At 40.6% G+C, this 19,390-nt stretch overlaps 1 protein-coding gene across 9 annotated transcripts in view; it reads left to right on the top strand.

Moving 5' to 3' along the window:
- The window catches only part of rapgef4a (Rap guanine nucleotide exchange factor 4a), a 293,410-nt gene that overhangs the window by 224,380 nt on the left and 49,640 nt on the right, over window positions 1-19,390 (top strand). For all 9 annotated transcript variants that reach the window (XM_063052160.1, XM_063052159.1, XM_063052167.1 and 6 more), the window contains 8 exons: window positions 486-562; window positions 922-1,068; window positions 4,975-5,090; window positions 7,833-7,921; window positions 9,221-9,262; window positions 12,932-13,022; window positions 13,740-13,890; window positions 17,617-17,705. In XM_063052160.1, coding sequence (XP_062908230.1) covers window positions 486-562; window positions 922-1,068; window positions 4,975-5,090; window positions 7,833-7,921; window positions 9,221-9,262; window positions 12,932-13,022; window positions 13,740-13,890; window positions 17,617-17,705 — 802 coding nt within the window. The remainder of the gene's footprint in view (window positions 1-485; window positions 563-921; window positions 1,069-4,974; window positions 5,091-7,832; window positions 7,922-9,220; window positions 9,263-12,931; window positions 13,023-13,739; window positions 13,891-17,616; window positions 17,706-19,390) is intronic.

Here is a 19,390-nt window from a genome sequence, read left to right as displayed (position 1 = left end):
TAACTAGGGGGTTGCTGGGCCATGGGGCTCAAAGGGGCAGAAGGGCCTATTCCGTGCTGTATCTCAATAAATAAATAGATAAACATGGATTGATGAACATACAAGTGTTTAATGCTAAAATGATTAAACATTGACATGTTATTTCATTAGCAATGGAAATACAGGCATCTTTTTCCTGCAACTTTGTGCTGCAATAACAATACTTTGTCAAAAAGCTGCATAATGAGCTATATTTTATGTTATACAAGCATCAACAAAGGTTGAGTCTGGTTTTAAAGTTAGCCTTATATCTACATTTTGCCTATCAGTGGCTTTGCATTCTCACTCTCACAAAAGTCATACAAGTTTCCATGCACTTAAAAGAGAATAACTGTTCAATTTTCTGCACCTCTAATACAGTTTAAAAACAAATTGCCACTGTAGTTTAAACATTTAATGAATCTTGTGCATTTGAAATGAGATGATTCTTGCTTTCATTCTTACAGTGTTCAATCAAGGAGAAGAGGGCACTTCATGGTACATTATCCTCAGGGGCTCAGTGAATGTTGTTATCTATGGCAAGGTATGACATGTAACTCACCATCTTTCCTGCAAGATTTGAAAGATGCATGCAATTATGATTCCAGGAGCACTGAACTAAAAATTAGTCAAGTATCATTAAATTACAGCTGAAAATATGTGCTCAGACTTGACAATGCCATCATGTATAGAAGAACATGTAGTGGTTGTATCACTACTGTATTTCTCTACTCTATTTAAAATGTAAATAATTTCTACCATCATATTTAGTTGGGTGTGCAAAGAATCTGTGTGTGGATATAAAAAAATATGCTTTTGTAGTGTATATCCAAGTTATATAATTATTAGATAATTGTTGCAAAGCTTCAGAGCAAATGACTGTAATCTGCTGTGATATTGCAGGGAGTAGTCTGCACATTACAGGAAGGAGATGATTTTGGAAAATTGGCTCTGGTGAATGATGCGCCAAGAGCAGCTTCCATAGTACTTCGTGAAGATAATTGTCACTTTCTAAGGGTGGATAAAGAAGATTTCAACAGAATTCTTCGAGTAAGTGGCTTTTTAGAAAAATAATGGTTTAGTATCATCAGCAAACATAAATATACACTCAGTTCCTTCATCCAAAACACTGATACAAGGTTGTGAAAGCTCGGACTCCTGTTGCTGACGTCTGAGACACAGCACTGGCAACAACGTACCAAAGAGAAAATGGCCAGTTTGTTCTTACTGTCTGATATACGTCTGTTAACTAAACTCCAGTCCATGCCAGTATATAATCACCAATGCCATAGAGTCTGGTTTTGTATCGTAATCTTATTAAAAACATTCTGCAAGTTCACTTTACCTGGTTTGTTTTTTTCTATTCCACCAGATGCAACCTCAGAGAGCACAATTTCTGTTTTATAAATCAATGTTGTCTCTGTTAATGCTTTTTCTATAAGGGGCTCTTACCAGTTTCTTAATAATTGCTTTGAGCATTTTCCCCTCAATGGATTTCAGGATATGTCCCATTGCTTGTTTTCTCTCTTCTCTGTTTTCTTAGTTAGTAGTGTTACATGCACCAATCTATGGGAACCACTTTAGAATTAAATGAATTTTGGTAATGACATCCAGTGTATCCTCTATCACTATTGCCATCAAAACCTTACCATCCCGGTCATCACATCCTGATGACCTCTTACATTTCATCCATATTCATTTCTCCAATACTCTTTATTTACAGTTAATGTTTTACAACGATGATGTTCAAAATCTTCCTATGGGTGGGGAAAAAACCACCTGACTAGAATATACTTAACCATTGAGTACAGAACATAGAAACATAGAATAGTACAGCACAGTACAGGCCCTTCAGCGCATAATGTTGTGCCGACCCTCAAACCCTGCCTCCCATATAAGCCCCCACCTTAAGTTCCTCCATATACCTGTCTAGTAGTCTCTTAAACTTCACTAGTGTATCTGCCTCCACCACTGACTCAGGCAGTGCATTCCACGCACCAACCACTCTGAGTAAAAAACCTTCCTCCAATATCCCCCTTGAACTTCCCACCCCTTACCTTAAAGCCATATCCTCTTGTATTGAGCAGCAGTGCCCTGGGGAAGAGGCGCTGGCTATCCACTCTATCTATTCCTCTTATTATCTTGTACACCTCTACCATGTCTCCTCTCATCCTCCTTCTCTCCAAAGAGTAAAGCCCTAGCTCCCTTAATCTCTGATCATAATGCATACTCTCTAAACCAGGCAGCATCCTGGTAAATCTCCTCTGTACCCTTTCCAATGCTTCCACATCCTTCCTATAGTGAGGTGACCAGAACTGGACACAGTACTCCAAGTGTGGCCTAACCAGAGTTTTATAGAGCTGCATCATTACATCGCGACTCTTAAACTCTATCCCTCAACTTATGAAAGCTAACACCCCATAAGCTTTCTTAACTACCCTATCCACCTGTGAGGCAACTTTCAGGGATCTGTGGACATGTACCCCGAGATCCCTCTGCTCCTCCACACTACCAAGTATCCTGCCATTTACTTTGTATTCTGCCTTGGAGTTTGTCCTTCCAAAGTGTACCACCTCACACTTCTCTGGGTTGAACTCCATCTGCCACTTCACAGCCCACTTCTGCATCCTATCAATGTCTCTCTGCAGTCTTCGACAATCCTCTACACTACCTACGACACCACCAAACTTTGTGTCGTCTGCAAACTTGCCAACCCAACCTTCTACCCCCACATCCAGGTCGTTAATAAAAATCACGAAAAGTAGAGGTCCCAGAGCAGATCCTTGTGGGACACCACTAGTCACAATCCTCCAATCTGAATGTACTCCCTCCAACACGACCCTCTGCCTTCTGCAGGCAAGCCAATTCGAAATCCACCTGGCCAAACTTCCCTGGATCCCATGCCTTCTGACTTTCTGAATAAGCCTACCGTGTGGAACCTTGTCAAATGCCTTACTAAAATCCATATAGATCACATCCACTGCACTACCCTCATCTATGGTCACCTCCTCAAAGAACTCTATCAGGCTTGTTAGACACGATCTGCCCTTCACAAAGCCATGCTGACTGTCCCTGATCAGACCATGATTCTCTAAATGCCCATAGATCCTATCTCTAAGAATCTTTTCCAACAGCTTTCCCACCACAGACGTAAGGCTCACTGGTCTATAATTACCCAGACTATCCCTTCTACCTTTTTTGAACAAGGGGACAATATTCGCCTCCCTCCAATCCTCCGGTACCATTCCCGTGAACAATGAGGACATAAAGAACCTAGCCAGAGGCTCAGCAATCTCTTCCCTCGCCTCGTAGAGCAGCCTGGGGAATATTCCGTCAGGCCCCAGGGACTTATCTGTCCTAATGTATTTTAACAACTCCAACACCTCCTCTCCCTTAATATCAACATGCTCCAGAACATCAACCTCACTCATATTGTCCTCACCATCATCAAGTTCCCACTCATTGTTGAATACCGAAGAGAAGTATTCATTGAGGACCTCGCTCACTTCCACAGCCTCCAGGCACATCTTCCCACCTTTATCTCTAATCAGTCCTACCTTCACTCCTGTCATCCTTTTTTTCTTCACATAATTGAAGAATACTCGCCAAGGCCTTCTCATGCCCCCTTCTTGCTCTTCTCGGACCCTTCTTAAGCTCCTTTCTTGCTTCCCTATATTCCTCAATAGACCCATCTGATGCTGGCTTCCTAAACCTCATGTATGCTGCCTTCTTCCACCTGACTAGATTTTCCACCTCACTTGTCACCCATGGTTCCTTCACCCTACCATTCTTTATCTTCCTCACTGGGACAAATTTATCCCTAACATCCTGCATGAAATCTCTAAACATCAACACATGTCCATAGTACATTTCCCTGCAAAAACATCATCCCAATTCACACCCGCAAGTTCTAGCCTTATAGCCTCATAATTTGCCCTTCCCCAATTAAAAATTTTCCTGTCCTCTCTGATTCTGTCCTTTTCCATGATAATGCTAAAGGCCAGGGAGCGGTGTTCACTGTCCCCCAGATGCTCACCCACTGAGAGATCTGTGACCTGACCCAGTTCATTACCTAGTACTAGATCTAGTATGGCATTCCCCCTAGTCGGCCTGTCCACATATTGTGACAGGAATCCGTCCTGGACACACTTAACAAACTCTGCCCCATCTAAACCCTTGGAACTATATCAGGTACCAATCAATATTAGGGAAGTTAAAGTCACCAATGATAACAACCCTGTTATTTTTGCACCTTTCCAAAATCTGCCTCCCAATCTGCTCCTCTGTATCTCTGCTGCTACCAGGGGGCCTATAGAATACCCCCAGTAGAGTAACTGCTCCCTTCCTGTTCCTGGCTCGCACCCATACTGACGCAAAAGAGGATCCTGCTACATTGCCCATCCTTTCTGTAGCTGTAATAGTATCCCTGACCAGTAATGCCACCCCTCCTCCCCTTTTTCCACCCTCTCTATCCCTTTTAAAGCACATCCATTCCTGCCCTGGTGCCAGCCAAGTCTCTGTAATGGCCACTACATTATAATTCCATGTATGTATCCAAGCTCTCAGTTCATCACCTTTGTTCCTGATGCTTCTTGCATTGAGGTACACACATTTCAGCCCTTCTACCTTACTATTCTTATATTTCCACCTTATATTTAATTATTTAGCAGCCAACAGCAATCATCTTCAGTTTTGACCTAAAACACATTGTATTTATTGCACTGAAGCTTCAAATTGCAGTATTATGTGTTTATATGATTTGTTGTCTGTCTGAAAAGATTGCAGAGTGGCATTCCAGTAAAGTTCACTTTATCCAGTTTATTCAGATGCTCAAATTGATCACTTGAATTGTTCATTTGCATAGATGTGGTTTTCTTTTAACAATTTATTTTTTTCTTTTCCCCCCCTCCCCCTTTCCCTCATCTCTGCCTTCACCATAACCCTCATACATGATAGGATGTTGAAGCCAATACAGTCAGACTTAAAGAACATGGAAAAGATGTACTGGTTTTGGAGAAGATCCCAATGGGTAGCAGAACGTCCAGCCAGGGAAGCACACAGGCACAACACAAGTAAGTTTACCATTACATTAAATGTTCATTTTCTTACCAGTTAATCCCAAAACATATACTGCAACGGCTATTGTATAGGTGCTGTAGGTGCAAAGTGAAAGGACAGGATATTCAGGGCTGTGATCTCAAGATTGCTACCCACGTTGCGTGCTGAGGCCAGAAATCAGAAGATTATACAGTTTAACATGTGGCTAAGGAGATGGTGTGTTGGCGCGTGGCCAAGTGGTTAAGGCGTTCATCTAGTGATTTGAAAGTCGCTAGTTCGAGCCTTGTTGAGGCAGGGTGTGTGTCCTTGAGCAAGGCACTTAACCACACATTGCTCTGTGACGACACCGGTGCCAAGCTGTATGGCCTAATGCCCTTCCCTTGGACAACAGCGGTGGCGTGCAGAGGGGAGACTGCTGGTCTTCCATGCAACCTTGCCCAGGCCTGCGCCCTAGAAACCTTCCAAGGCGCAAATCCACGGTCTCATGAGACAAACGGATGCCGATTATAAAAGGAGATGGTGCAGGAGGGAGCACTGCAGAATTTTGGATCATTGGGCTCTCTTCCAGGGAAGGTAAAACCTGTCCAGAAGGGACATGAACCAGAAGGGGACTAATATCCTTGCAGGAAATGTTTCTAGTGCTACACGGGGGTAGGGAAGGGGGTTGTGAGGAGCTTTAAACGAGAGTGGCAGGGAGGCGAAAACCAGAGCACCAGAACAGACAGTGGAATGGTTGTGGGAAATATGTTGATACACCGACATACAAAGTCAGGAATCAAATGTTGAGCATGGTGGGACTAAGGTTCTGAATTGTGTATAATGTTAATGTACAGAATACTGTAAAGAAAGGCAGGTGAGATTAGGGCATTGATCAGCACGTAGAATTATGACATTGTAGCCCTTTGTGAGTCTTGGCTACAGGAGGCACAGGACTGGGAGCTCAATGTTCCATGATAGAGCCGGGGCATGGGGGTGGGGAGGGATTAAAGGGGGAGGGGTGGTATCAGGGAAAATGTTGCGGCAGTGCTCAATCAAGACAGACTGGAGAGCTTGCTTACTGAAGCTTTTTGGGTGGAAATGAGGAATAAGAAAGGGATGACCACATTGAGGGGATTGGGGCACGACTGCGCAAGCGCGTGAACATCAGTGAGTTAGACCGGGGGGAAAGGATATAAAAGAAGACAGTTTTTTCCCCAGCAGTTTGATCGAGGCACGACTGCACAAGCGCGTGGACATCACCGAGTTAGACCGATGGGAAGGATTTAAAAGAAGACAGCTTTACAGAGCGGGCACCAGAGTAGGGGGAGACAGAATAGGAGGGCTTTGGTTCAATGGGGCTTCGGTGATAGCGGGTCAAGGCGAGGTAAGCTACTTGTGAGGAATAGTAAGCATGTCTGTGAGGCTGGTGTTCTGTACTGGGTGTCAGATGTGGGATGTCCGGGAGACTCCCAGCCTCCTGGATGGCCACATCTGTGCCAGGTGCGTCGAGCTGCAGCTCCTTAGGGACCATGTTAGGGAACTGGAATGCAGCTTGATGACCTTCGTCTGGTAAGGGAGAGTGAGGAGGTGATAGAGAGGAGGTATAGGCAAGTAGTCACATCGGGGCCTTGGGAAACAGATGAGTGGGTAACAGTCAGGAGACGAAAGGTCAAGAATCAGATACAAGAGAGTACCCCAGTGGCTGTCCCCCTTACTCCTGTTTGAGTACTGTTGGAGGGGATGGCCTACCTGGGGGAAGCAACAGTGACCGTGCCTCTGGCACAGAGTCTGGCCCTGTGGCTCAGAAGGGTAGGGAAAGGAAGAGGATGGCAGCAGTGATAGGGGACCCTATAGATAGGAGGTCAGACAAGTGATTCTGTCGATGCAGGAAAGAAACACGGATGGTGGTTTGCCTTCCAGGTGCCAGGGTCCAGGATGTTTCTGATCGTGTGCAGGTTATTAACTTCAAACTTTCTGCATAATCACTCAAAGAGTTGACCTGCACGTGCATGTAATGAGAGCTGTACAACTCAAATCCTTCTACCTTAGGCGACGAACTTATCAATCATCCCTGCTGTGGACCACTTTCTGGAGGTCCAAGATGCCGACTTCTACAAAGAAGGGATCTGTATGCTCCATGAACGCTGGACTAAGTGTGTAAATGTAGGAGGGGGCTATGTTGAAAAATAAATGCACTAGGTTTTCTAAAATTGACTCCTTCTACCTTAGGCCACAAACTTATTAGTCAACCCTCGTAAGTATGGTGAAAACCAGGATTTCATCATTTAAGAGAAATTTAGAAAGGTACATGGATGGGAGGGGTATGGACGGCTATAATTTAGAGTGCAGGTTGATGGGACTAGGCAGAGCAACAATTTGACATGAACTAGCTGGACCCGAGGGCCTGTTTCTGTGCTGTAGGCTGCCGTATTTTATGAGTTTATATCTGATTGTGACTTTTTAGTGTGACAAGCACAATATATTATTGTAGAATTTCATTCTTTTATATATAAAATAGTGTTCTGGATTTGTTTATGTTCTTTTCATCAAAATTGGGACTTTCTAAGCAATATTGAATTAGCTACTACTTGAAGTAAAGTTGCAGTTCTGAACTAACAAATTTAATTAAGATAATTACTTTCTAAATTAATTTACAAATTTCAAATCAGATGTTATATGTTAATCTGTTTAGACTTTTTAAGAAGACAATATTTAAAGTGTGCAACAAGTAAACTGTATTTTCTGCAGTTAACCAAATCGTCTTTTCATTCCTCCAGATACACTGTGAAGTCAGGCACTCCTGAAAAAATATTAGAACACTTTCTGGAAACTATACGCCTGGATTTGCCTGCTAATGAATCAACAGGTTTAATCTGTAATACATTCATCATAGCATGTTACTATGTTTCTATATCATAATATAATGACTTACTCAGGATTACTGACTTATTACCATTATAGATATTTCATTGAGAAAATTATTTCCTTTAGTTTGATTGATCTGTTTCACATACCTGAATTAAATTCACCTCTCAATTTTCTGAACGCTAATGAATACAAGTCTATGTGATCCTAACTGTCTTCAATCAGTACTACCATTCCAGAAATCAGTCTGGTGAACCTTCACTGAACTCCCTCCACAGCAAGAGCATCCTTCTTATGATAAAGAGATCAAAACTACCCACAGTACTCAAGGTGCAGTTTCACAAAGGCCCTTTACAATTATAGCAAGTTATAGCAAGATATCCCTCCTGTCAGATTTGAATCCTCACACTATGAAAGCCAGAATGCAATTACCTTCTTAATCAACTGCGGCACCAGCAAGCTTACCTTCAGTGATGTGCGCACAAGGGCACCCAGGCCTTGGTACACCTTGCCTTGTACCCAGGCCTTGGTACTGCTTACCCAATCTATCACTGTTCAGCCAATAACCTGCTTTCCTGACATCGTGACCAATTATCAACGTTAGACTGCGTTGCTATGCATCGGCTGTTCCCTGACCAGATCACTCTGAAACTTCTCTACAACCCCCTCGAGGCTCACACTTCCATCCAGCTTTGTGCCATCCATGGACTTGAAGATATTACATTGACTTCTCTCATTAAAATCATTAATATATATTTTGTAAAGATGTGATCGTAGCCTAGATCCCTGTGGCACTCTACTAGGCACAGCTCGATGCTTGGAAGAAGACCCATTTATTTCCATTCTCCATTTCCTGTGAGCCAAACCAGTTTCTCTATCCACGTCACCACCTTCCTCACAATCCCACGTGCTTTAAATTTGTATTTTCATGTCTTATGTGCTCCATTATTGACTGCTTTCTGAAAGTCCTAATACACTACAGTTACATCATCGAAGCAGGAACAGGATGCTGAACAATCCCAGTTTTAGGTTTATCCATCCAGAATCATCAACCATGCTCATTTAAATTTCTGCTGTTGGAGCATAATACGAATGGAAATGTACTTTCATCTCAAAAGTTTGATAGAATTTGAGACTGTTAAAAAAAAAATCAGTTATAAGGACTATTCTGTTTCAAAATCTAGATTAATGGAGAAATATCTCAAGAAGTTTAAAATAAGATTATTTTAATTAGCAATAAATAGATTGGAAATGCAAAATATATTCTAATTTTTTGTTTTATTTGCCTTCCTCCTTTTAGGTGTTCCTACACCGTGGTCTCTGGCTGACAAGAAAGGCGAGGGTGAGCACACATCTGTTCCTAGATTCTACCGGTATAAAATTGGGATGGCTGCAGAAGTGCAATCCGTCCCTGAGCCAAATGTTTGTTAAGCATATACAACATGCATGTTCACATGTACATACAACATGCATGTTCAAAGTGCCCTTTTGGAAGGCAATTGATTTTAAAACAAAAAACCTGCAGATGTCAGAAATCTGAAATTTTTTAAAAATTGCCTGTGAATACTCAACAGGACAGGTAGTAACTATGGAGAGAAAAACAGAGTTAATGATTCAGGTTGACGATCTCCATCAGAATTAGGTGTCAGAGTTAAAATACTGCGGCTCTTAGGAAGTGGAAGGTTGTATTTCTTAGAACGTAATGATATGTTTTATTTTAAATAAATCTATTTGAACTATTTTTAAATCTCAGTGATTATCAGAGACACGGTGCCTGTAAAAAGTATTCACGCCTCTTGGAAGTTTTCATGTTTTATTATTTTACAACATTGAATCACCATAGACTTTATTTGACTTCTTTTGACTGAACAACAGAAAAGATTCTTTCATGTCAAAGTGAAACAAACTTCGACAGATTGGTCTAAATTTATTACAATTATTCAACACAAGATAATTGATTGCACAATTCCTTAGCCCCTTCAAGTCAGTAGTGAGTAGATGCTCCTTTGGCAGCAATTACAGCCTTGAGTCTGTGTGGATAGGTCTCTATCAGCTTTGCACATCTGGACACTGCAATTTTTCCCCACTCTGCTTTACAAAACTGCTCAAGCTCTGTCAGATCGCATGGAGATCGTGAGTGAACAGCTCTTTTCAAATCCAGCAATAATTCTCAACTGGACTGAGGTCTGGACTCTGACTTGGCCTCTCCAGGACATTAACTTTGTTGTTTTTAAACCATTCATGTATAGCTTTAGCTTCATGCTTGGGATTATCGTCTTGCTGGAAAACAAATCTTCTGCCAAGTCACAGTTCCGTTGCAGACTGCATCAGGCTTTCCTTCAGGATTTCCCTGGATTTTGCTGCATTCATTTTACCCTCTACCTTCATGTCTTCTGGGGTCTGCTGCAGTGAAGCATCCCCACAGCATGATGCAGCCATCACCATGTTTCATGGTAAGGATGGTGTGTTTTTGATACTGTGTAATGTTTGGCTTTCGCCTAACATAGTGTTTAGTCTGATGGCGAAAAGGCTGAATTTTGGTTCCGTCAGACCATAGAACATTCTTCCAGCTGACTTCAGAGTCTCCCACATGCCTTCTGGCAAACTCTGAGATTTCATGTGAGCTTTTTTCAACAATGGCTTTCTCTTTGCCACTTTACCATAAAGCTGCGACTGGTGAAACACCTGGGCAACAGTTGTTGTATGTGCAGTCTCTCCCATGTCAGCCGCTGAAGCTTGTAACTCCTCCAGAGTTGTTATAGGTCTCTTGGTGGCCTCCCTCACTAGTCCCCTTCTTGCATGGTCACTCAGTTTTTGAGGACAGCCTGCTCTTTCCATTTCTTGATGACTGACTAAACTGTACTCCGGGGGATATTCAGTGACTCAGAAATTTTCTTGTATCCACCTCCTGACTTGTGCTTTTCAATAACCTTTTCACGGAGTTGCTTGGAGTGTTCTTTTGTCTTCATGGTGTAATTTTTGCCAGGGTACTGACTCACCTGCAGTTAGTCCTTCCAGATACAGGTGTATTTTTATTACAATCAATTGAAACACCTTGACTGCACACAGTGATCTCTATTTAATTAATTATGTAACTTCTCAAACCAACTGGCTGCACCAGTGATGACTTGGTGTGTCATATTAAAGGGGTTGAATACTTACGCAATCAATTATTTTGTCTTTTATATTTGTAACTAATTTAGCTCACTTTGTAGAGATCTGTATTCACTTTGATGCAAAATAGTCTTTTTCTGTTGATTAGTGTCAAAAAAGCCAAATTAAATCCACTGAAATTCAATGTTGTAAAACCATAAAATATGAAAACTTCCAAAGGAGGGGGAATACTTTTTATAGACACTATGTTAACCTTTCGAAAAGCCTTTCTAAGAGTAATCTGTCAAAGAGTCATCATGACATTCCTGCGACCAAACTCAAGATCCATCACCTGAGCGATATCCAGTAGAGCAGTCCTTGGGGGTTGAGGAATGATGTGCCTGCTTTGAGGAATGGAAGATGCCTGTGTGTGATTGTTTCTCATGTACGATAGCCATTGCACACCAGCTACCATGTGCTCTCAATGGAACAAGGTCTCATCCCAGTGAGAAAGAGGTCCAAGATAACTGGAGGTTGGGTGCTGCTACTCACACACACACGCACACAAACACAGTGCAGATACTTGCATGAGGCAGGGCATTCAAATATGCGTTCACTATGTATGTGAACGTGCCACAGCTACAAACTTGTATTTTTGTCCAGGATCCTATTCCGAACTTCTTTCCTCAGTGTACTTCTTGGCTCCCTCTCACTTCACTCACATTCCTCCCATTTACCCCGCATTCTTCCTTTCTCTTTTGATTGATTCTCCTTCTGCCTCTGCAGCACCCCAATCTCCAGCTGCTGACAGCTTGCTCTCTCTGAGTAAGGAGTCCTCTAGCCACTGCCGCTGACTTGCTTGGCTCAATTGCCTTCACCATGCCTGGTCTAGCAGGTATGCCAGACAAAGCTTGCAGCTGAGCTGAAAATCCATGGCCACTTCTGGAAGATACTGGGGGAATCTTTATCTTCCCTCCTCGTGCTGGCTGATGTTGTCGGCCTGCAGACTCCTGCTGGGCCCCAGCAGATCCAGGTGGCTTGCAATGGCATTTGGCTGCTGATCCTTGGGAGGCTGTCAGTGTTGTTAGAAATCTCTTCCCATGACAGCTACGCAGGCCCTGGCAGAAATGAGGGATTAGAGAGGAGGAGACTGGCGTGATGTGGTGGAGTCGAAATGCAGTGGCAGGATAGGAAGGTGGAGAAATTGGGGCTAGTGGAGGTCCCAATTGACATTACATCACCTGTGCTGTGGCATATCCCCAACTCGACACAGAGTGCCAGGAAATATGATCGAGCGAGACTAGGCCAGATGCAGGAATGAGAAAGGAGAATAGGTTTCGGTTAAATGAGTCAAGGGGCCAGGGATGAAGTGAAGAAATACTATCCCTCCCCAAGCAATGGAAGCCTGAAATTATTAAAATACAACTTAGATGAAAAAGCAGCAATCTTTTCAGTTGTTAAAGCAATGAACTTTTAATGACACTTGCTTCCCCACTCTTGCCCTGATGTACTTTTTTGCTGAACTGTGTCGTAATGACACAGATCCAAAGTCTTCACATTTTTAGCCTATTTATGGTGCTTAGCAAATAATGTTGTCATAGTGTTTGTAAAACATGACTGGTAAATGTTAGTGTGATCATATGAGAAAGTGATTACTCTAATTTCCATTGGCAAGTTTTCAAGAGGAAATGTGGACAGACAGTGCAAAACATGCCATAATTTATGTTGCTCACTAAATTGCCCAAAAATTGAGTGCAAAGGAGTTTTCTCTGCCCAGTTTCTAGGCAAAATTTTTTCTACAATATGACAAAATTCTTTTGTGTGGTTGCATTTTCAGGATAAGTATGATATTTTCCAGCTAAACTACCATGATTCTATATTTTTTACAAAGTAAAAATGTTTTCATTTTTGTTTTTAGTTATTTTAGCAGATCCATTCGTTGACGACTTTGTTCTGATGTACTGCACTTTCATGCAACACAGCCAGCTTTTCTCAGCTCTAATGGCTCAATATCCTTTTTGTTTGTAATAAATGCATTATAATTCATCAAGTACTGTTCCCATGGATTATAATAGGAATTGTTCAGAATAGAGTACTTTGGAGAATATATATAGATGACAGACATGGTTATTACTCAAATGCTTGATTGAGACATTAAATCTGCAGAACAAAACGAGAATTACAGGTGAGTACTGTGCACAAAGTATCTGTATGAGCCTTTGATTCTGACAATTATATACAAGCTCTCAGCATAATTGCAGTGCCAAAAATAGATTAGAACTTGTAGTAACCCATTCAACACTGGAATCAATTAGCAGCTCAGGTTTCTTGAGCTTGTTTTCTAACTTGTAATTGGAAGTGTGTTTTTGTTCCACCAAGAGACAAACTGGTTAAATTAGAGGACAGTTAAATGCCCATGTTATTTCACAATGCGATTTAATGTCTCCCTCAAATATCAAATAAAACCTTTGGTGTTTTACTCATAAACAAACTATTATTTTTGACTAGGGTGATCTATACTGTTATTGTCTTTTGTCATGGCTGTAATTTTTATTTTGGATGGAAAAACATTTACATAGTTGTAATTATGATGTCCAACAATGTGAAAAGCATATGGCAGAAATAGAAAAATTTAGATACATTGTGAAGTGGGGTCAGAAACTCTTGACTGGGTCTACTTCCGTTTTACAGGCATTCTGTTGTAGATTTCCTTAATATATGTGCACTTACCATGCAGAAGCATCGCAAGGCACCGAACAGGAAAAAATGGACTATGCTCTCAATAACAAGAAACGTGTCATCCGCCTTGTCTTGCATTGGGCAAATGTATATGCAGATCTCTTGCAAGAGGAAGAAGCTGCTGTAGCATTTCTTGAAGTGAGTGATGCAGCCAGACACAAAGTGACACGACATTCATTTGCTGATAGGAAAATAACCTTTTCTCCGATACAATTACAAAATGTGAACGCATTTTATCTGCAGTATTTTCGTAGATTTTTAAAGCAATATTTAGGGCACATTTCTCATATTTATTTCTGTAAAGGAAGCTGCATTGATTAAGACCCCAGAACGAGGGGTCACAGTTTGAGGATAAAGGGGAAGCCTTTTAGGACAGAGATTAGGAAAAACTTCTTCACACAGGGAGTGGTGAATCTGTGGAATTCTCTGCCACAGGAAACAGTTGAGGCCAGTTCATTGGCTATATTTAAGAGGGAGTTAGATATGGCCCTTGTGGCTAAAGGGATCAGGGGGTATGGAGGGAAGGCTGGTGCAGGGTTCTGAGTTGGATGATCAGCCATGATCATACTGAATGGCGGTGCAGGCTCGAAGGGCCGAATGGCCTACTCCTGCACCTATTTTCTATGTTTCTATGTTTCTATCATAGGATCGTTTTCAAATTATTTCCAAATCTTCATTTCTGGCTTGTTACTTAAAGGACAAGAGTAATCAGAATCTCAATCAGGTTTAATATCACCAGCCTATGTCACGAAATTTATTGACTTTGCAGCAGCAGTCCAATGAAATACATGATAATATATATTTTAAAAACTGTGAATTACAGCAAATAAATAGTTAAATAAGTAGTGCAAACATGGGAATAAATAGTCGCGAGCTCATGTTCATTGTCCATTCAGAAGCTGCATGGTAGAGAGGAAGAAGCTGTTCCTGAATTCCTGAGTGTGTTTTCAGGCGTCTGTACCTCCTTCCTGATGGCAACAATGGGAAGAGGACATGTCCTGGGTGGTGGGGCTCCTTACTGATGGATGCTGCCTTTTTGAGGCACTGCTCCTTGAAGATGATTATTGAATAAAGTACTCTTAATTAGGCAATATTTGAATCTATAGCTGTATTTATATTTAAACTGACTAATAATAGTGTCGGTGATATAATGCATGAATGCACAAGAATCTCTTCTTATTTTTTGGAATAATGGGCGCTGTAGGTAAAGGGGGAACTAGTGGATGTTGATATCCAGAAGGCAAATGATAAGATGCTAAAAAAATTTGCTGTGGAAAGTAAAAGCTCAGGTACATAATAGTGTTCGTAGAAGATAAGCTACCTGATAAAATGGAGGGTTTTTATTGGTTGTCATGGTACAACAATGGTGCACCACAAGATTCTGTGCCAGAGGCTATAGCTTAAAGTTATATAAATGACTCAGATGAAGGCGCTGAAAATATGGTTGCTAAGTAGTCTGATGATGCAAAGATAAGTAGAGAGGGAAGTTGCAAAGACTCAAGGATATTACAGAGCGATAAGAGACAGTACGTAAGTGAGAAGATGGAATATAATGTAGGAAATTGTTAATTTTGGCAGGAAAAATAAAAAGAAGGATATTGTTTGAAATGATGAGAGGTGGCAGAGCACTTAAGTGCAGAGGTACCTTGGTATCCAAGTCCCTGATTTTCAGAAGGCTAGCATGCTGATATGAGAAGCAATTCTGCTGGCTATGAAAATTTTCTCATTAATTGTGGAGTACATGAATATAAAATGGGGGAGGTTTTGCTTAGGTTATTTGGGGCATCAGCAAAGGCACATTTGGAGAATGCAATGTATATAGTATTAGCCTCCTTCTTTAAGGAAGGTGTAAATGGCCAGAAGAAATTTGGAAGAGGTTTACCAGACTAATAAGTGGAATGGGTTGTATTTTGAGGAAAAGTTGGATAAGCTAAGCTTGTAGCTGCTGGCTATTTAGAAGGAGGAGAGGGAACTTGAGTAAAATTCAAATAAACTTGAGGAAAAAGCTGTTGTCGCAAATTGAAGAGGAATATTTATAATGTACAAAGAGGAATTTAGTGCTTCCACACTGAAGGGCAAGTAAAATAGAAAGGAAAAGCACTGTGGCTAGTGCAGTTTCCTTCCAGGTACCAAGCTAGATGGCAAGAGCAGACAAAGTATATTCCCGGCAAAAGATGGTTCAAATCGCAATGCCATACAAGATGGGCAATGAAACCCTTGAGTGTTGCAGCAAGCAGATTGTTCCTGATCAGGCTCAATTCTTGATATTTGCTGAGCAAATATCATTTTTTACAACAGACCCTTTTTCTGAGGTTTGTATTTGATAGCGTACTATTACAGCTATGCTGCTATTACATAATGATTCCAAACAATAAATAGTGAATGATCCTTCTAAAATTTCCCTTCTGGTGCATTAACTATTCTTTAAGGACTTTTTTTGCTTGTCTTTAACCTCAATATCTGAGACATTTGTTAATAGTTTAATTTAACTCCAATTATATTTCAAAAAAATCTTAAGTATATGCTTAGAACACCAGAAAATTTGTTTTCATTTCCTTGAGAATCATTTTAGACTTCTGTATAAAAGAAAAGGTAATTGCCAATATCACTGCTTAACAACTGATGCTAACAAAGATCTGTGATATTATAATTATCCTTCTGTCCTAAACCAAAGATGATGAAAGCTTAAACTGAAATAATTTTAATTTCACAGATTTAGTCGTCATCTTTTTCTATCAATTTTCTCCTATAAGCTTTGGATTCAATAATTAGTTGAGTGAATGTGTTAATGGACTAGCTATGTGATACAAATGTAGTTAAGTCATTAGTAAACTTTAGTACATTGAAACTATAATTATTGTTTGATTTGCATTTGCTTCCATGCCATTTGCAAATGTTGATTGTATTTTTTTAGTGAAGCGATGTGTGAAGATGTAGCCATGGACATTTTAAAAATAATTATAGGGTATGAACACAAAGTTCAAAAGAAAGCTACCCAGTTAAACACTAGATGGTGCACATGTGTCATCTGTAGAAAATATTTTGTTTCACAGATAATTGTGCACTATCTGCAAGTTTAAATCAAGGTTGTAGACAGACAAGTGCCTATTCATGAAACAAGAAACCAATAAAGTCTGCACTGTATTCCAGACTTACCACTCTAGAGAAATTTCTAGTGTACGGTTTTTGTGTGACTCGCTGATGTCTTTTAATGAATTGTTAATGGTATAGAGTGATGCCAGACGACAAGTCATGGATGGACACCTGAATCTGTGGTATGTGATGCGTGATAGGTGATATCCTGTCATGATTTATTTCATTATTGCAAAACTGGGAAGACAGTGGCTTGTACGCAAGTTAAAATGAGGACGTTGTTTCATTGGGTTAAAATTTATGCATCATCATTAATTTTTTCTTTCCCCATACAGAAGATGTCGAGGCACATTCTGCGCATCTATCATTCTGTATCAGGTTTTAATTTAAGGGAGTAATTGGAAGTCACATTCCTTGAATGCGTTTTTTTTATCTGCTTAAAGCAAAACACAGTTAAAATTAAACAAATGTAATCACCTTCTCACTAAACTCAAATTAATACAGTATCTTGGTGTGGTTTTGATTATTTTATCATACAGTTTGAGAAGAGATTAATCCATATTAATAGTTACCATTAACAGTGTTTAATATGTAACATATCACCAAATTGTCCAACAATTATGCTGAAAATAACCCAATGGCTTTGTTGACAACAGCGTGGAATAAGATCCCTTTTCACTATTCAGGGATTTTTAATGAAAATTGCCAAATAGAAAATCATAGGTTTAAAATTTTAATGTGTATATAAGATTAATTCACAGACTTTTGCAGGAATTCTATGTCTCTGTGTCTGATGATTCAAGGATGATTCCTGCTTTGAAGGAACAGCTCCTAGAACTGGAGAAACTAGTAAAGCAAAAGTGAGTATTTTTCCTGATTACTTATCATTTGAAAAGTTTGTTTTATAAAGCCAAACTTTATGTTTACATTTTGTTCAAAGTCTCAAAATGTTCACAGAGTCTCCCTCTATAATTGAATTTTGGCTTAAGGAAAAGATTGCATTTTAAAACTAATTGTAGAATACCTATTTAATTACTTTATTGACCCCCCAGGATCAATAAAGTATGACTATGACTATTAAAATTAGAACTGACAGGATAAAGTAATCTACAAACGTATTTTAAAATCTGCAACATCAAAATCTGAAAGAAAGAGACAGCTCCTTTGGAATTGTAAATGCCAGAGACTGTGTGGTACTAATGAAGACTTGTCACTGGAATTTCTAGCCCCGACTTCTTCTGGCAAACTTTATCTAATGAGATAAATAGACTAACTGGGCTCTGCTCACAGTAATTGAATTGTGAGCAGATGGTAAGGTGTCATTTATAGGAGAGGTATTGAAGAATCTCTGGCATTGTGATTGTGCATGTGATCTAACTGGTGCAGATTCCAGCAATTAATGTGCGATTTGTGTATAATTACAGTGAACATTGCTGGCCTTTCCACAACTGCTACAGCAAAATCTGGCCACATACCCATGGCAGTGTGGAAGTTAAGAGCCCAAATGTGAATGCCATCATCTACAAGACAGAAGGCAGGAATGTGGTGGAATGCTCTCCGCACAGAAACAAACAGCCTGTTTAATTGGTATCTCATCCACTGCTCTGAAAATTTGTTTCCTCTACTACATCACACTGTGATGACATGTATACCATTTAGCAGCACCTCCAAGACTTTGTAACCTCTACCAGCAAGAAGGACCAGGGCAGTGAGCACATGAGAACACCACCAGCTACAAATCACACCATCCCAATTTAAATAGATTACCATTCCTTTGGACTGTAGTCATGGAAGTCCCTATTGTGGGAGGACTGGAACATAGCTCCTTACCACTTTTTTGACAGTAATTGGAGATGGCCATTAAATTCTGGCTTGGATCTGTCAAAAAATAAATAAAGGAAAATCTTTTTGCATATCATATCATTTTCTTGCTTGTTCACAAGATCACAAGACAAAGGAGCAGAAGTAGGCCATTCGGCCCATCGAGTCTGCTCTGCCACTCCACCATGAGCTAAACTATTCTCCCATCTAGTTCCAGTTTCCCGCTTTTTCCCCATATCCCTTGATACCCTGACTAATTAGATACCTATCAATCTCCTCCTTAAACACCCTCAATGATGGGGCCTCCACAGCCATGTGTAGCAACGAATTCCATAAATCCACGACCATCTGGCCAAAAAAATTTCTCCTCATCTCCATTTTAAATGGATACCCTCTAATTCTAAGACTGTGTCCTCTTGTCCTGGACTCACCCACGAAGGGAAACAGCCTTTCCACATCTACTCTGTCCAACCCTTTCAACATTCGAAACGTTTCTATGCCCCCCTCATTCTTCTATACTCTAATGAATACACTCCAAGAGCCGACAAACGCTCCTCATATGTTAGCCCCTGCATTCCAGGAATCATCCTCGTAAATCTTCTCTGAACTCGCTCCAACATCAGTACATCCCTTCTAAGATATGGGGCCCAAAACTGCACAGAGTATTCCAAATGAAGTCTCACCAGTGTCCCATAGAGCCTCATCAACACCTCCTTACTCTTAT

This window comes from Mobula hypostoma, chromosome 6 (assembly GCF_963921235.1).
Source record: "Mobula hypostoma chromosome 6, sMobHyp1.1, whole genome shotgun sequence".
Lineage (NCBI taxonomy): Eukaryota > Metazoa > Chordata > Chondrichthyes > Myliobatiformes > Myliobatidae > Mobula > Mobula hypostoma.
The sequence above is the reverse complement of the archived record's forward strand: the minus strand, read 5'-3'. Positions and strand labels throughout refer to the sequence as shown.